At 29.8% G+C, this 13,990-nt stretch overlaps 1 protein-coding gene across 1 annotated transcript in view; it reads right to left on the bottom strand.

The window, feature by feature from the left end:
• Positions 1 to 832: 832 nt before the first annotated feature.
• Phum_PHUM313690 (sidestep protein, putative) overlaps positions 833 to 13,990 on the bottom strand; it is a gene marked incomplete at both ends in the record, with an annotated part of 30,880 nt that continues 17,722 nt past the window's right edge. Inside the window, 12 exons of the mRNA XM_002427316.1 lie at positions 833 to 972; positions 1,226 to 1,453; positions 2,084 to 2,365; positions 2,957 to 3,044; positions 4,205 to 4,419; positions 4,880 to 5,173; positions 6,067 to 6,226; positions 6,324 to 6,454; positions 9,752 to 9,896; positions 11,887 to 12,038; positions 12,167 to 12,373; positions 13,474 to 13,584. Of these exons, the coding sequence (XP_002427361.1) occupies positions 833 to 972; positions 1,226 to 1,453; positions 2,084 to 2,365; positions 2,957 to 3,044; positions 4,205 to 4,419; positions 4,880 to 5,173; positions 6,067 to 6,226; positions 6,324 to 6,454; positions 9,752 to 9,896; positions 11,887 to 12,038; positions 12,167 to 12,373; positions 13,474 to 13,584 (2,153 nt within the window). The remainder of the gene's footprint in view (positions 973 to 1,225; positions 1,454 to 2,083; positions 2,366 to 2,956; positions 3,045 to 4,204; positions 4,420 to 4,879; positions 5,174 to 6,066; positions 6,227 to 6,323; positions 6,455 to 9,751; positions 9,897 to 11,886; positions 12,039 to 12,166; positions 12,374 to 13,473; positions 13,585 to 13,990) is intronic.

The raw sequence follows: 13,990 nt of genomic DNA, 5'->3' as shown, positions 1-13,990 counted from the left end.
AAATAAATCGGATATGATTTTCTTCTCCAGGCCACCCGGCACGTTTCCCCTTCCTCCCTCGTTCGGAGTCAAATAATCACATACCGTGTGAGAGGTTTCTCCAGCGTATTAAAACTTTTCTAACACGTGATTTGAATTTACCCATCGGCAATAAGTGTGTGTGAGAGAGAGAGAAAGAGAGAGTGAGTGAGAAAGGGATATTTACTCAACATTCGATTCCTTTGGGAAAAATTGTTTTTGTTCCCTTTTTTTTTGCATCCCTTTTTTTTGTTGCCTCTCTCTCTCTTCTCCTTCATTCATTCTTTCTCTCTCACTCTCTCATTGACTTTTGCCTTTTTTTTTGTTGTAATTTTCATTTAAAATTCGTTTTTTACAATTCGGGTCAAGAGATTTGCAAATTATTTATCATTAACGTCACTTATTTCGTGTTATAAAAACAAACCGACAAACAAACAAACAAACAAACAACGTCGTCGTCGTCGTCGCCGCTCTTTCTTCCTCCAAAAAAAAGTTTTATTTTTTATAATAATAATAATGATAATAAATAAATAAATAAAAACGGTCTTAATAAATAATTATTACCGTTTGGGATTAAGTTTCGAAAAAAAAGTGTCGACCACGTGATATTATACTATTCTTCTGGAAAAATCTGGAGGAAATAATAATTTTTTCTCCAGGAAATCGATTCACGTGATTAAAAAAAAAAAAAAAATCGATCGTTTCGATTTATTTTTTTTTCTTTTTCGAGTTTATTTTTATTAATCAATACAATAATTACACAACAATGTACATAAAAATTTTTTTTTTCTTGTTTTTGTTTGTTTTGGCTTTTCTAAATGCAACTTTCTTGCATTCTGTTTGTTGTTGTTACGACTTCGTGTCCGGTTTTATAATTTTTTGATAAAACCGTGTGCGTTGTCAGTGATATGTCAGCGCCGACGACGGGACCGCTCGATGACGTCGTTGTAACGCCTTTATTAGATCGTAACGTACTGTTTCCGTTACTGCAACTCTATAAATTAAAATTATTTTTATTTACAAAAAAAACACACTCACCCGCCGGAAGACAACAAACAAACAAACAAACAAACGGGAGAAAGAAAAGCAAGGAAAAAAACAAAAGAGTAATCGGAGAATGTTAATTTCGTTGTCGATGGAGAAAAAGAAAAAATGGCGACGGAAACATAAAAAGTGGAGGGATTTAATTATTATCATTATCATTTACTTACCTTTGTCCATTTGTTAAACAAAGGATGCGAGTCTTTGGAATCGATTTTATGATTTGCGTTCAACATAATTTTTTCATTATTATCGATTCCGACGCCATCTTTATTTAAGATCTCTTCGCGATCTTCCTCCTCGTCGTTTTCGTCATTTTCTAGATCTTTCTTTTTTCTTCTCCTTTGCGGTGGAGTTTTGTATTTTTTTATCAAACCTTTCAAAGGTTTTCTTTCTGTTTTTACAAAAGAAAAAAAAAATTTTCGTAAAAACTAAACAACCGCAAGCAACAACAACAACAAAAAAAGAAACACACGAAAAAAAAAATTTTAGTGTTGTTTTTTAATTTTACTTCCGGTCATTTTTTACTTTCTTTTCAATTTTTTTCCTTTTCTTTTTTCGTGGTGGTGGGAGGGGGAGGAAGAAGGGGAGGGAAGAGGTAGGCGCGCGTCAAGTAGAGTTTTAATTTATTAAAAAAAAAAACAAAATAATAATAACGAAAAATTTTTCGCATCCGTTTGTTGTGTTGTTACTTGACAAGTTTTCATTTGTTTAAAATTATTAAATTTCGAAATACAATACGATATAAACTCGCGTGTGCGTGAGTGCGTGTTAGGTAAAATAAAATAAAAAAAATAAAGAAATTAAAAAGATGGAAAAGTTTTATAAATCATTCACGAATCCTTTGAGGAATTTGAGGTGTAGTAGTAAAAATTTTCTCTTTAATGAATATTCATCGACTCCAAACGAAAATATTTTCTACACATATATATGAGGGGAATGGGAGGGGGGAAAGAAGAAGGAACAGGGAAATTTCGATGTGTTTCAAACGTAAAAAAACAAACCGACAAAGAAAAAAACTCACCGTATTGATTGGGTATGACATCCGGATCTGTGTCATCTGTTATTCTATGTTCCGTTGATGACGTATTATTATTACTCGGATTTAAGGGTAATGTTAAACTAGAAGGCCTCGTATCTTCCATGACTTCCGATACCAGAACAACCGCTTGTTTCGACAACGGTCTCCTGGTACGATTTCTTCTATACAAAGCCATAAGTACAAGACAAACTATGACGACTAACGTCGATGCTGTCGCTATTAAACCTGTCAAAACAGGATTCATCGGAATCGGAGTCGTGATTCCTGGAAAAGAATTTTTAAAAAAATTATACAAATCATTTAAAAACCACCTCCCACCTCTCACCTCCCTCCTCCTTCCCCGGCCCCCGGGGAAGGAGGAGGGAGGTGAGAGGAAAGTGATTAAGGTTTGTTTGTTTTTTTGTTTTTGTTTTTTTTTTTTTCGTACAAAAATTACAATCAACTTCGTTTGTTCAATTAGAATTAATTAATTGAATTTGCGCAAATGCAGGGAAATTCGATTGTTTTTTTCCTTCTTCAAACAAAAAAACGGCCATTTTGATTTTTATGATATACATTTTTGACTTTTTTTTTTTTTTTTTTATCATCTCTAATTGAATTGGTTAATTGCTTCGAAATCATCCGACCGGAAACAAAAATATAAAAAAAAAAAAGGAAATCGGGTTTGTTTATTCATTTGCTTCAATCAATTTCTAAAAAATCAGTTTAACTGGAAAAAAAAAAACGTTTTTTTTTTTTTCGTTTTTACTTTTCAGTTTTTCCATAATTTTTTATGGAGAAAATTTTCCCTTTTTTTCCTTTTTTTTTTAATCATTAATTTCTTTATTATTATTATTAATATGATTTTATAATTACCTGTATATTTGGCAACCCCTTTGAAGGTAACAGTCTCAATAACAAAGGGTTCACTCCTTCCTTTTGCATTTACAGCAAATAAATTTACCTGTAAATAATAATAATAATTATATTACATGCGGAACCGAATGGCAAGAATAAAACAGCAGACAACCCCAAAGAAGCGGACAAAAGGCTAAAATAGCCAAGATGAGGGGAAAGTAAAGATAGAAACTATTGCGATCATCGTGAGAGCAACACTGGTAGCCATGATTAATAATGATAATGATAATAATATAGTAATGATAATAATAATAATAAAAGGAAATTCGTTTTATATTTTTTTTAAATAAGAAATAATTTAGAGGGGGAAAAAATAAAAATTGCGGATTTAAAAAAAAAAACAAGCGTGTCAATAAATTTATCAATCAATAATAACGATTTTGTTTGTGTTTGTTTGTTTTTCTTTATTTTTCTCTCGTGTTTGTTTTTGTGAATATTTTAAATTTGAAAATCGATAAATTTGTTTAACTACGTACGTTATTACGTCAACTTAACAGAATATTGTTGTTGTTTTTTCTTTCCCCCCTTCCCTTCTCTCTTCTCTCGTTTTTCCTACGAATTCAAATCTGACAGTTTTTACGAATTACAAAAATAAAAAGAAAAACAGAAATGTATCAGTTTTAAAGTCGACAAACAATTGGAATGAGGGAAAAGTTTGTAACTTGTTCGTTGTTTTGTTTAAATTTTCAAAAAAAAAAAAAAGAAGGGAAAAATGAGAAAATCGATGAGGAAAACAAAAAAAAAATTTTTTTTTTCCTTTTAATAAAAAAAACAAAATTTAAAAAGTCATTTAAAAAACAAACAAGCAAACAAACAAACAAACGAAACGTACATTTAAAAAAAAAAAAACATTAATTAAAAAAAAAAAATGAGAAACCAAAAAAAGGGAAAAAACAAAACTTACGCCAATTAAAAAAAAACCGAACGTCAAATAAAAATGATGATAATAATAATAATAACAACTCAAACATAAAAAAAATAAATGATAATATTTATAATTAGCAAAAAAAAAGTCAAAGGTCAACCGGAAAAGGTCAAAAATAACAATGATAATTTTTTTTTCTCCCCTGAAAAGAAAAAAAATTAAAAAAAAAAAAAAAAAAAAAAGATTTCAAACGTCGCGTTTCATCGGGGGGAGGGAAAAAAGGCAGGTGTGAGAGGGGAGGAGTGGGGAAGGAGGTGTAATAAGAAAAAAGACAAATTTACCTGATAAGTGGTACCAGATTCGAGTCCGTAAATGCTGAAAACCGGCGGGGCACGAACAACGGAAATATTTCTTTTCAATTCAAGCGTTGGAAGCTCTAATAATTCCATGAGAAAAGTTTGTGGTAATCCACCATCGAAATTTTCCAGGCACTCAACGTGAAGCGAATCCGCCGTTTGATTTAATATTGTGCAGTTTGTCAATGGAAACGGATGACCTGAAATAATGATAATAAAAAGCAATTTAATAATATATAACGATAAAATCTCTGTCATTTTTTTTTTTTTTTCAAATCGTAATCGATCGATCGAGAAAAAAAAAACTTAAAACTTTTCTTCTTTTTTTTTTTTATATAAAACCGGAAACTTGAATTTTTTTTTCCTTTTTTCGTTCGCTAACTTAGACTTTTTAATTTTTTTTTTTTTTTTTGAGAAAAAAAAAAAGAATGTGTTACATAAAAGTTTTTTAATTTTTAATAATGCTTCAAAAAAAAGAAAAAAAAGTTTAAATTTCTTTTTTTTTTTTTACCTCTACAAAACTTTTTCTTCTTCTTCTTTTATTCACAATCGTTTTTCAAAACTTTTTTCTTATTCTTCTCTCTCTCTCTCTTTTTCTTATTCTCTCTTCTTTTTTAAAAGCATTTAATATAAAATAGTTTCATTCATTCACTCACTCACCGGCAGCAACAACTTGAAATATGCATGGAACTTTTTGCTGTCCCACAGAATTGGATCCCCAACACGCCAAAGTACCATAATCCATATCGGACACGGGTGTGTAATTGAGGGTGCTTATAGTCGATGAACTCGTGTATCGGGTCACCGGAACCTCATTTAAATCACCTGAATTATTGAAGGTCCATTGAAAGGTCACAAGAGGTGGATTCGCATCGACTTCGCATTTAAGTGCGACCGTTTCGTGTTTTAAAGCTCCGTGAAGTTCTTCTCTATCGTCTCGACACGTCGGTACATCTAATCGAAACCCATAATAATAATAATAATTATTATTATTTCTTTTTTAAATGAAAACCCTTTATCATCATTATTATTATTGTTTTAAAGAGTTGGGGGACGCGAGTGACAATAAATATAAATTTAATTACGATTTTTTTTTTTAAGTGGGGACTTAAAAGACTCGCAAAAAAACAAAAAAAAAAAAAACATAAAAACGCATTCGTGCACTCACCCACTCACGCACCCGCCCACCCATGCACACACCCACACACACAAACGTAATAAAAAATAAAAAATAAAAAAAAAATAACGAAATACTTAAAATTCAGTCCGACGCGTACACATTTTATTTGGCGTCTGAAACATTTATTATGATAAATGATGCAACGTGTTTGTTTTGCGTTGTGTGTGTTGTCGGGTTGTTGTTGTTGGTAAAAGAAAAATGAAATGTTTCAATTTATTCCATCGGAAAAAAAACAAAGGGAAGGAAAGGGAGAAAATTTTCCGTTTGTCGTTACGTTTGTTTGTTTTTTTTTTTTTTTTTACGTACAAACTTTTTTCGTTACGTAAATCCATAAGGTAAACAACAACAACAACAATAAATAGGAAAACGAAGTGGGAATATAAAATTGGGTTTATCGAAAAGTTTTTTTTTTATATAAATTGAAAGATTTAAATGAAAAAAAAAAAAAAAATTAAGGGTTGAATTTTAAGGGTGATTTCCCTAAAATAGAAAAAAAATTTCCACCCATTTTTTACAGGGCGGAGAGCGGGGGGTGGGTCGTCGATAAATAAATGCGATTTGATTTGATGAGGTGATAATAAAATGACTACTACTGACTTTTCCAACGACGCCATTTTGTTTTTTTTTTGTTTGTTTGTTTAAATAAAAAAAAAAAAAGTCAACTCACACATGACTTTTAATGTGACGGGATTACTAATTCCTTTTCCTTCTATGTTTGCTGCTAAACACGTATAATCTCCAGCGGTGTGTTTGCTAACCCCCTGTAAAACCAAACTAACGTCGCTCAATATGACTCCAGCGGATATGTTATGATGCATTTCTTTTCCCTGAAACCCCCCAAAAAAAAAATTAATTAAATATATATAAATTTGTATAGTCTATAGTGATGATAATAATAGTGATAATAATTTTTTATAGACTAACGTTATGAAACCATGCCAATTTATAAGATTTAGGATTTGCTTTGACGTTACATTCGAAATAAACGTCATCTCCTTCCTTTATATCATCCGGATTAAGATTAGCTCCTATTTTGAGAGTGACGAGAGGCATATCTGAAACAAACAAACAAACAAACGAACAAACGATATTAATATTAAAATTTTTTTTTTTTTTTTTTTTTTTTTTTTTAAATAGGGAAAAAAAACAGAAACTAGAATTTTCTACAAAAGATTTATTACGGCATATTAACATCATTAAAAGTGGAAAAAAAATCATCTCATCGGGGAATAGCATGTCAAAAACGGGGAAGTAAAAAAAAAAAAATGGGGATGACGGGAAGAGGGAAGGAGGGAGGAGAGGGAATGATGGAGGGGGCAACGGGAGGAGGGCAAAGAAAAAAAAAAACTCGGAAAACGCCCTCATTAAATATTTTACATATTTTTTATTATTACTATTATTGTTTTTTTTTTTTAGGGGCAAAATTTCAACAGCTTTTTTTGTTTTTTTTTGTACAATCGTACAAACGTTGATATCAAAACAAACGCACAAAAAACAAACATGAAACAAACAAAGTGAGAAGAAAAAAAAACGATCGAGTAATCGTAATTATTAGAAAATTCGATTAATTTTTTTTTTTTTTTACATCCCCGTCATTTTCTCCAGAAAAAAAAGAAAAAAAAATTCCATGACGTATAATAAATCCTCGCAAATGATAATAATGATAATAATAATAAAATCGTTACGATGAAAAATAAATAAATTTTTAACCTTTTTAATAAATCAAAATCTCCATAAAATTTTCAAACCTGTCAAAAAAAAAGAAAAAAAAATCCCACCCCACTCTTCCCCTTCCCTTCTTCTTCCCCCCACGTCGAATCATTTTTTTCCTCTCTTTTTCTCCCCCCCCCTCTCTCTCTTTCTGTCTCGATAAAATCAAAGGAAATTGAATCACAAAGGAAATACATCGTAGCTTGCATAATTTAATAAGAGTCCCAATAATAATAATAATATTAAATTTATTTAAATTAATTATTATTATTAATAATTCTGGAAAAGACAAAAAAAAAAAATTCTGGAGAGGATAACTACGACTGGAGCGACTACTTGATGACGAAATGATTTTTTTCGTTTATGATTTGTGTGTTTAACTCGTTCCGTCATTTTTATCATCACCGATTTTCGAATTAAAAAAAAAAAATGGCGCCCAAATAAAGAAATTATAGATAAACGGGAGACAATAAACAAGGAAAATCATCTCTCTCTCTCTCTCTCTCAAAACACGCGCCTAAAAAAAAAATTCATACACGTCTTTTTCGTCTGCTGTACATTTCTGTAAGTAGTAGTTAAACGTGACGGCAACGTATAAAAATTCGGTACCTGTTTTCTTCGAACCGGAAATGATCGTTACCATTACTAACACCGTCATCATGTAATTTTTAATAGAAATGACGTCACACGCCCACGCACGCACGCACACGCTTTAAAGGAAATTAATTATTTTTTATTTTTTTTTCTCTGTCGGATAAGGTACAAGAAAGAAAAAGTGTGTGTAAAGTGGCAGAATATTTAATTATTTACACGATCATTTTTAATTAGGGGCAAACTAAATATGACGTTTTACAAGATTACAAAATAATAATAATAATAATCACTTCCTTTTTTTTTTCTTTCTTTCCAATTAATTTAAGACTTCACGTAATCTCTCCCCCCCTTCCCCAAAAACTGAAAAAAACCGAAAAAAAAAAATTAAATAAATTAAAAAAATAATACATGCAGCAAATTATTTCGCGTGTTTCCGGTTCACTTTTGACATCGACTTCCGCTTACTTATATACATTCGTGTTTTATTTATTTTATATTGTTTATTACCCGATTGCCTTTTTTTTTCTTTTCTTATTTTTTTCTTCTTCTTCTCTTTTCCTTCCCCTCGTCCCTCCTTACTCCACTCTCATATACCATTCAGTATTTTTCCTTTTATCAATATTATTATTTTTTAAATGTTGGCAACACCGAATTTAAATAAAATATTAAAAAAAAAAAAAAGAAAAAAAACAATTTAAACTTTGTTGTACGACCGACGACGATTATTTATAAATTTTTATTTTTTTAAATATATGTATATATTTATAAGCGCATTGTAAGAATTAGTAATAATAATGATGATGATAATAATACTAATGATAATAATAATACTACTGATATTAATAAGAAATGCAATAAAAAAAAAACACGCGATTTTATAATTTCGAATGTATACATATATGAAAAAAAAAATTTTTTTTAATGTTTGACAAATCAGATACTAGATGATAGATAAAAAAAATGGCAAAAAATAATAATAATAATAATAATAATAATAATAATAATAATAATAATTACCTACTTCATTTTATATATTTAAAAAATTTTTTACATTAATATAAATTTTTTATATAGATAAAAAAAAAACAAAATGGCGAACGACAAAACATAAAAAAAAATGATGAGTGGGATTCGTGGGAGACCGCATACAAAAAAAAAAATATTGATGACTCGTATATATATATACCACCGTATACGTGATACGGTAGATGATGATAGTTTTAATAACGATGATGATAATAATAATAATAATAAATATTTAATGCGTGAATGACGGGGGGCTATGCCGAATGAGAAGGAGGAAGAGGGAGAAAAGAAACGGGAAAATTTTCCGTCATATTTTCCCGTCGTTTTTTTTATATTTTTTTTTTAATATTCAAATTTAATTTAATTTAATTTTAATAATAATAATAATAAAATCGTGTAAAATTATCGCGAGTATAATATTTTAAACCCGGAAATTTGATAACGATTATTTTGAAACAGGGTAGTAGTAATGTTGTGATAAGAACGCGACGAAAATTGTTCATGTTTGTGTGTAAGTCGCGTCAATAAGACTAAGGAAAAAATTTACGTTTAAATTTTCCGCCTTTTTGGCGCATAAAATTTTCCTAAAGTAAAGGGCATAAAACCGGAAATACATATTTAAAAATAATTTCCTTCCCCTCTTCCCGGCCCTCACTAAAAAAATAATAAAAAAATGAAAAAAAACAATCGATTGCACTTAAAAAAAAAAAAAAAAACGATCATTTCATTTGTTTTTGTTTTTGTTTTTCTCCCCCTTCTCCTTTATTATTATTAGTATTATTATTAATGATAAGGGTTCTTATCAGTGTCGTTGATAATTTATCAAATGATAATTTTCTGTTAGAGATTAAAATCAAAACAAAAAAAAAATATTAATAATAATTATGGGTATATATGTAAATCAATAATAAAAAACATTAAAACGAAAAATTGTTTTCCGATTGTTTTTTTTTTTCGGGGAGGGTGAGGGTGTGAGGGAGCACGAGGGCAATAAATAATAATAATGATGATTTTTTACTCACAGTGTACGTTTAATCTCCATTTATCTTCAAGCGCACTGTCTGGTACAACAGGATTTTCCGCTCTGCACGTTAAATATTTACCATCATCATCGATGACGGGTATTAGAGAAAGTATACTTAAACCATCGCCATTTTGTTCGGTGTACTGGAAAAATAAAAATACGAATTCAAAAAAAAAAAAAAACGAAAATAGGAAACGTGGGGTGGGGAAAAAGGGAAAAAAAATTTTCCAGGAACGGATTGATTGGTTCGAGACTAAGAGAGAGAGAGAGAGAGAAAAAAAAAACATTTTAAACAACGTAATCGTTGTTTAAATTTAACTTTGCATAAAAAAAACGTGTCGGTAGAATAAAATTTTAATTTGAATTATTTAACCTTTTTACAAAGATATATTTTAACCCCATGACTTTTTTTCCTTTCCCCTCTCTCCCTCCCCATCCCTCCTTTCGTATCAATGTTTGCTTATTAGCTTTAAAGTTTAAATACCTAATCGTGATTGCATTTGTTATTGTTAATAAAATTTTTAAAAAAAGTTTTAAACGTGAAAACGTTTGTTGTTTTTTTTTGAGAGAAGAATAAAGGAAGTAGAGGGGGGTAGGAGGAGAAAAGAGAGGGAAAAAAAAGGGAATTTAAAAAAAAGGAAAATCAGCAAACAATAATACCAAAATAAAATAAAAACTTTTTTTTTATCGTGGCAGAATTTATTTCAAAATAAAAAAAAACACGGGGGGAACCAATAGACGACGATGGTACAATAATTTCTCATTTTATACTTGGCTAACCAACTTTATATTTTTTTTTTTGTTTTTTGTTTTTTCCCCATCGAGGGTGAGATTGATTGAAACCTCAAATATTTTTTAACCCCCCACCCCTCCCCAAAATGACAAAACATTTTAATTTTGTATTACCTACCCCATTTTGATTTTTTTTTTTTAATTTTTTGTTTCGACCTTAAAATTTTTATGAAATAAAATCAAAAATTCTTGAAATTTTTTTTATACAGTCCGTCCGTGATCCCCTCTTCTCTCTCTTCCTCTCCCCGAAAAATTAATCTTTTTATTTGGGGCAGGGGGGAAAATAAAAGTTGTAAACTTTCAAAATTATTTAAAATTAGTATTCGGATAAAAAAAAATTTTTTCGTAATTAAATAAGTTTTGGGAAAGGAGAGGTTGAAAAATATTAATATTTTACTATTTCTAGAAATGACGAGAGAGAGATAAAGAAAGGAAGAGAGAGAGAGAGAAGGGAAAGGAATCGGACAGATAGACAAATAGAGAGAAAAAAAAGAAAGAGAATGTACGACAGAAAGATTGAAAAGCTAGAGAAAAAAAAAGAAAAAATCAGAGAAAAAAATGAAATAGAGAAGAAAAGAGAGAAAGAGTGAGATACAAACACACACACACGCAGAGAGAAGAGAAAAATATAAAGAAAGAAAGAGAGAGAGAGAGTGTAAGACCAAAAGAAAAAGAAAAACTGACACACATAGTGAGAGAAGAGAAAAAGACATGGGTTAGAAAGAGAAACCAAAAAAAGTGTTTTTATATTTAAATAAAAAAAAAGTTATTGAGAGAGAGGAAGAGAGAGAGAGAGAAAGAAAATTGCAAAATAATTATAAATTAATTATAAGGAAAATCGCAAATAAAATAAAATAAAATAAAAAATTTTATTTTATTGATTTATAGTTGTAATTAATACAGAAATTTACAACAAACAGTTATAAATTTTATGTTAATTTAATTTTGCGTTTTTATTTGTTTAAAAACAAACAAACAAACAAACAAAATAAAAAACAACAAAAACGACGAAAAACTTTTTTTTCCCCCCTTCTTCTTGTTGTTTTATATGCAAGACGATTCTCGTATAAAAAAAAAAAAAAATTAGATACTAATTTGATTAACCGAGTCGTTCGCGAGAAAATTTTCAAATTCATTAAAAAAAAAAAAAAAAAAGAAACTTTTGTTAAATTTGTTCGCATTCGTAAACTCCATCGACTAAAAATAAGAATAATATGTTTTTTGTTTGTTTGTTTGTTTTCTTTAATTAAAAAAAAAAAAAGAAAAAAAAGGGAAAAAAAATTTTTTTCTCTCTCTTTTTTTTATTCTGCTATAAATTTAAAAATGGCGTTAATTACTTACACTTTTTGCGAATCTTTTGATTTGTTTGTTTCCCTTCCACCATGTGATAACGGCTTCCGGTCTGGAACCGGATGTTCTGCACTCGACTTCATATTTTTTGTCTGCCGACACGGCTCTTTCCTTTGTCAGTATATGGACGGTTAATGGTTTCACTGCTCGGGTTTTAGATATCACAGAAAAAAAAAAGGGATGAAAAAAAAAAAAGAAATTTATATTCGATCTTGATAATTGACGTGGCAGAACGAGGGGGAAAAAACAAAAAAAAATGGCCACCACTTACGATTTAAATCTAAAACTACGACTTTAGAAGCTGGTGGTTCCAAATTGTTGTTTGATGCTTGGCACAAAAGTCTGTGATTGAGATATTCTCGTTTAACGTTACGTAAAACAAAATGATTTACTGTTAATTGTTCTCCGTATCTTTGCTCGTATGATTCGTCTTTGAGTTCGTTTTCCAAATACCAAACGACCTTTGGCCTCGGACGACCTTTGAACAAAAAACAATTATAATAATAATAAAAATTAATCATTTGGAATTTACATACGTTATATGTACGTACTTCCGTATTTTGTCGAAGAATAATAATCAAAAGTTAACGCCATATACGGTTTTGAACGACAAACAATAACAACAACAAACGCGACAAACAACGACAAATTATCTCGATTAACAATTTACTAAAAATGTCGTTATTTCGACAAACGTTTCGCGAAACGACATATTTTTTTTTTTGTACGTATATTTGTCCCGTCATGCGATATTATTGATTTTTCCCCCCTCCCCTATCCCTTCCCGACCTTGAAACCTTTTTCAGAAAAAAAAAAAAAATTTTATTTAAAAAAAGAAAGGAAAAACAAAAATAAACAAACGAACGCAACAGCAACAACAATCACCGAGAAAGAATATATATCTCTCGAAGGAAAATTTTTGTTTTTTTTTTTAATAAAAAGCCTAAATTTTACATAAGTTAAACATGAGTTACTAATAAAAATTAAATTCCCTCCGGAAAAATTTCAAATCGGGTTTTTCTAATTTTCGAGAGGAGAAAAAAAAAATTATTATTATTACGTCTGTGACGCTTTATTTACGTCACACAAATTAAATGCGTCATTTTGTGGAGGTTTCGTGGTAGTAATAGCAGCAGTTAAAAAAATTAAAAACGTGTAAGAAGAAAGAAAAAAGGGGAGAGAAGGGAAAAGAAAAGAAAAGAAAAAAAAAAGTGTGATGGAGTTTTTGGATGATTATCGCGTTTCAGAATGTTTATCGTAACGGAGGAAGAACACGACGAAAATATTTGTTCCGGTAAGCCGCGGATGATGATAATAATGATAATAATAATAATAATAAAAGGTTTCCCAATAAAAGAAAGTAGTAAATCAGAGAGGAAACGTTAAAACGTTAGTCTGTCTGTCTCCCTGCCTCCTCATTCTGTTATCACTCGAGAGAAATGTTGTAGGAAAGGTAGGTGGGTGGACGTTTGTTTGTTTGTTTGTTTGTTCGTACGAAAATGTCTTCTCTACCGAATAAGAACACGAATTTTTAGTTTTTATATTTATATATAATTTTCTCTGAATTTGAAAACTTACCGCCTGTGACTTCGCAGACCAAACTGACATCGCTTCCCTCGTTGTACGGTTCTATTAGTTTGGTTCGGTCTCTACTTTTTGCATCGTAAATCACGGGTTTTTCCGGTGGTACTGAAAACAAACAAAAAGAAAATTGCTCGGTTGCGATATCAATGAAATCTTCTTACTAAGAAAATAAAACGGAAAATGAAACGGAATCGCTTTTCTTTGCTTTCATTCTTTCTTTTTCTTTTTTTTTAAAAGACAAAAGATTGTTTGTGTTTGTTTGTTTGTTTGTGTGTGTGTGTGTGTGATTATACGGTGAGATAAAATAAAACTTTCGTGAAAATCGTTTTGAAAAATAATTTTTTTTGGTTTTTTTGTTTTTATCTAAATTATCTACATTTAATTTATATATTTTGATATTCATACTCTCTCACTCTCTCGTAAAGGTTTATCGGGTATAAAACAAACAAACAAACGAACAAACAAATAATAAAAAAAAAAGCGTGCGAAATAATTTTTTATTATCATTAAA

The sequence above is a fragment of the Pediculus humanus genome, genomic scaffold, assembly GCF_000006295.1.
Source record: "Pediculus humanus corporis 1103172107716 genomic scaffold, whole genome shotgun sequence".
Lineage (NCBI taxonomy): Eukaryota > Metazoa > Arthropoda > Insecta > Psocodea > Pediculidae > Pediculus > Pediculus humanus.
This window is presented reverse-complemented; position numbering and strand designations above follow the sequence as displayed.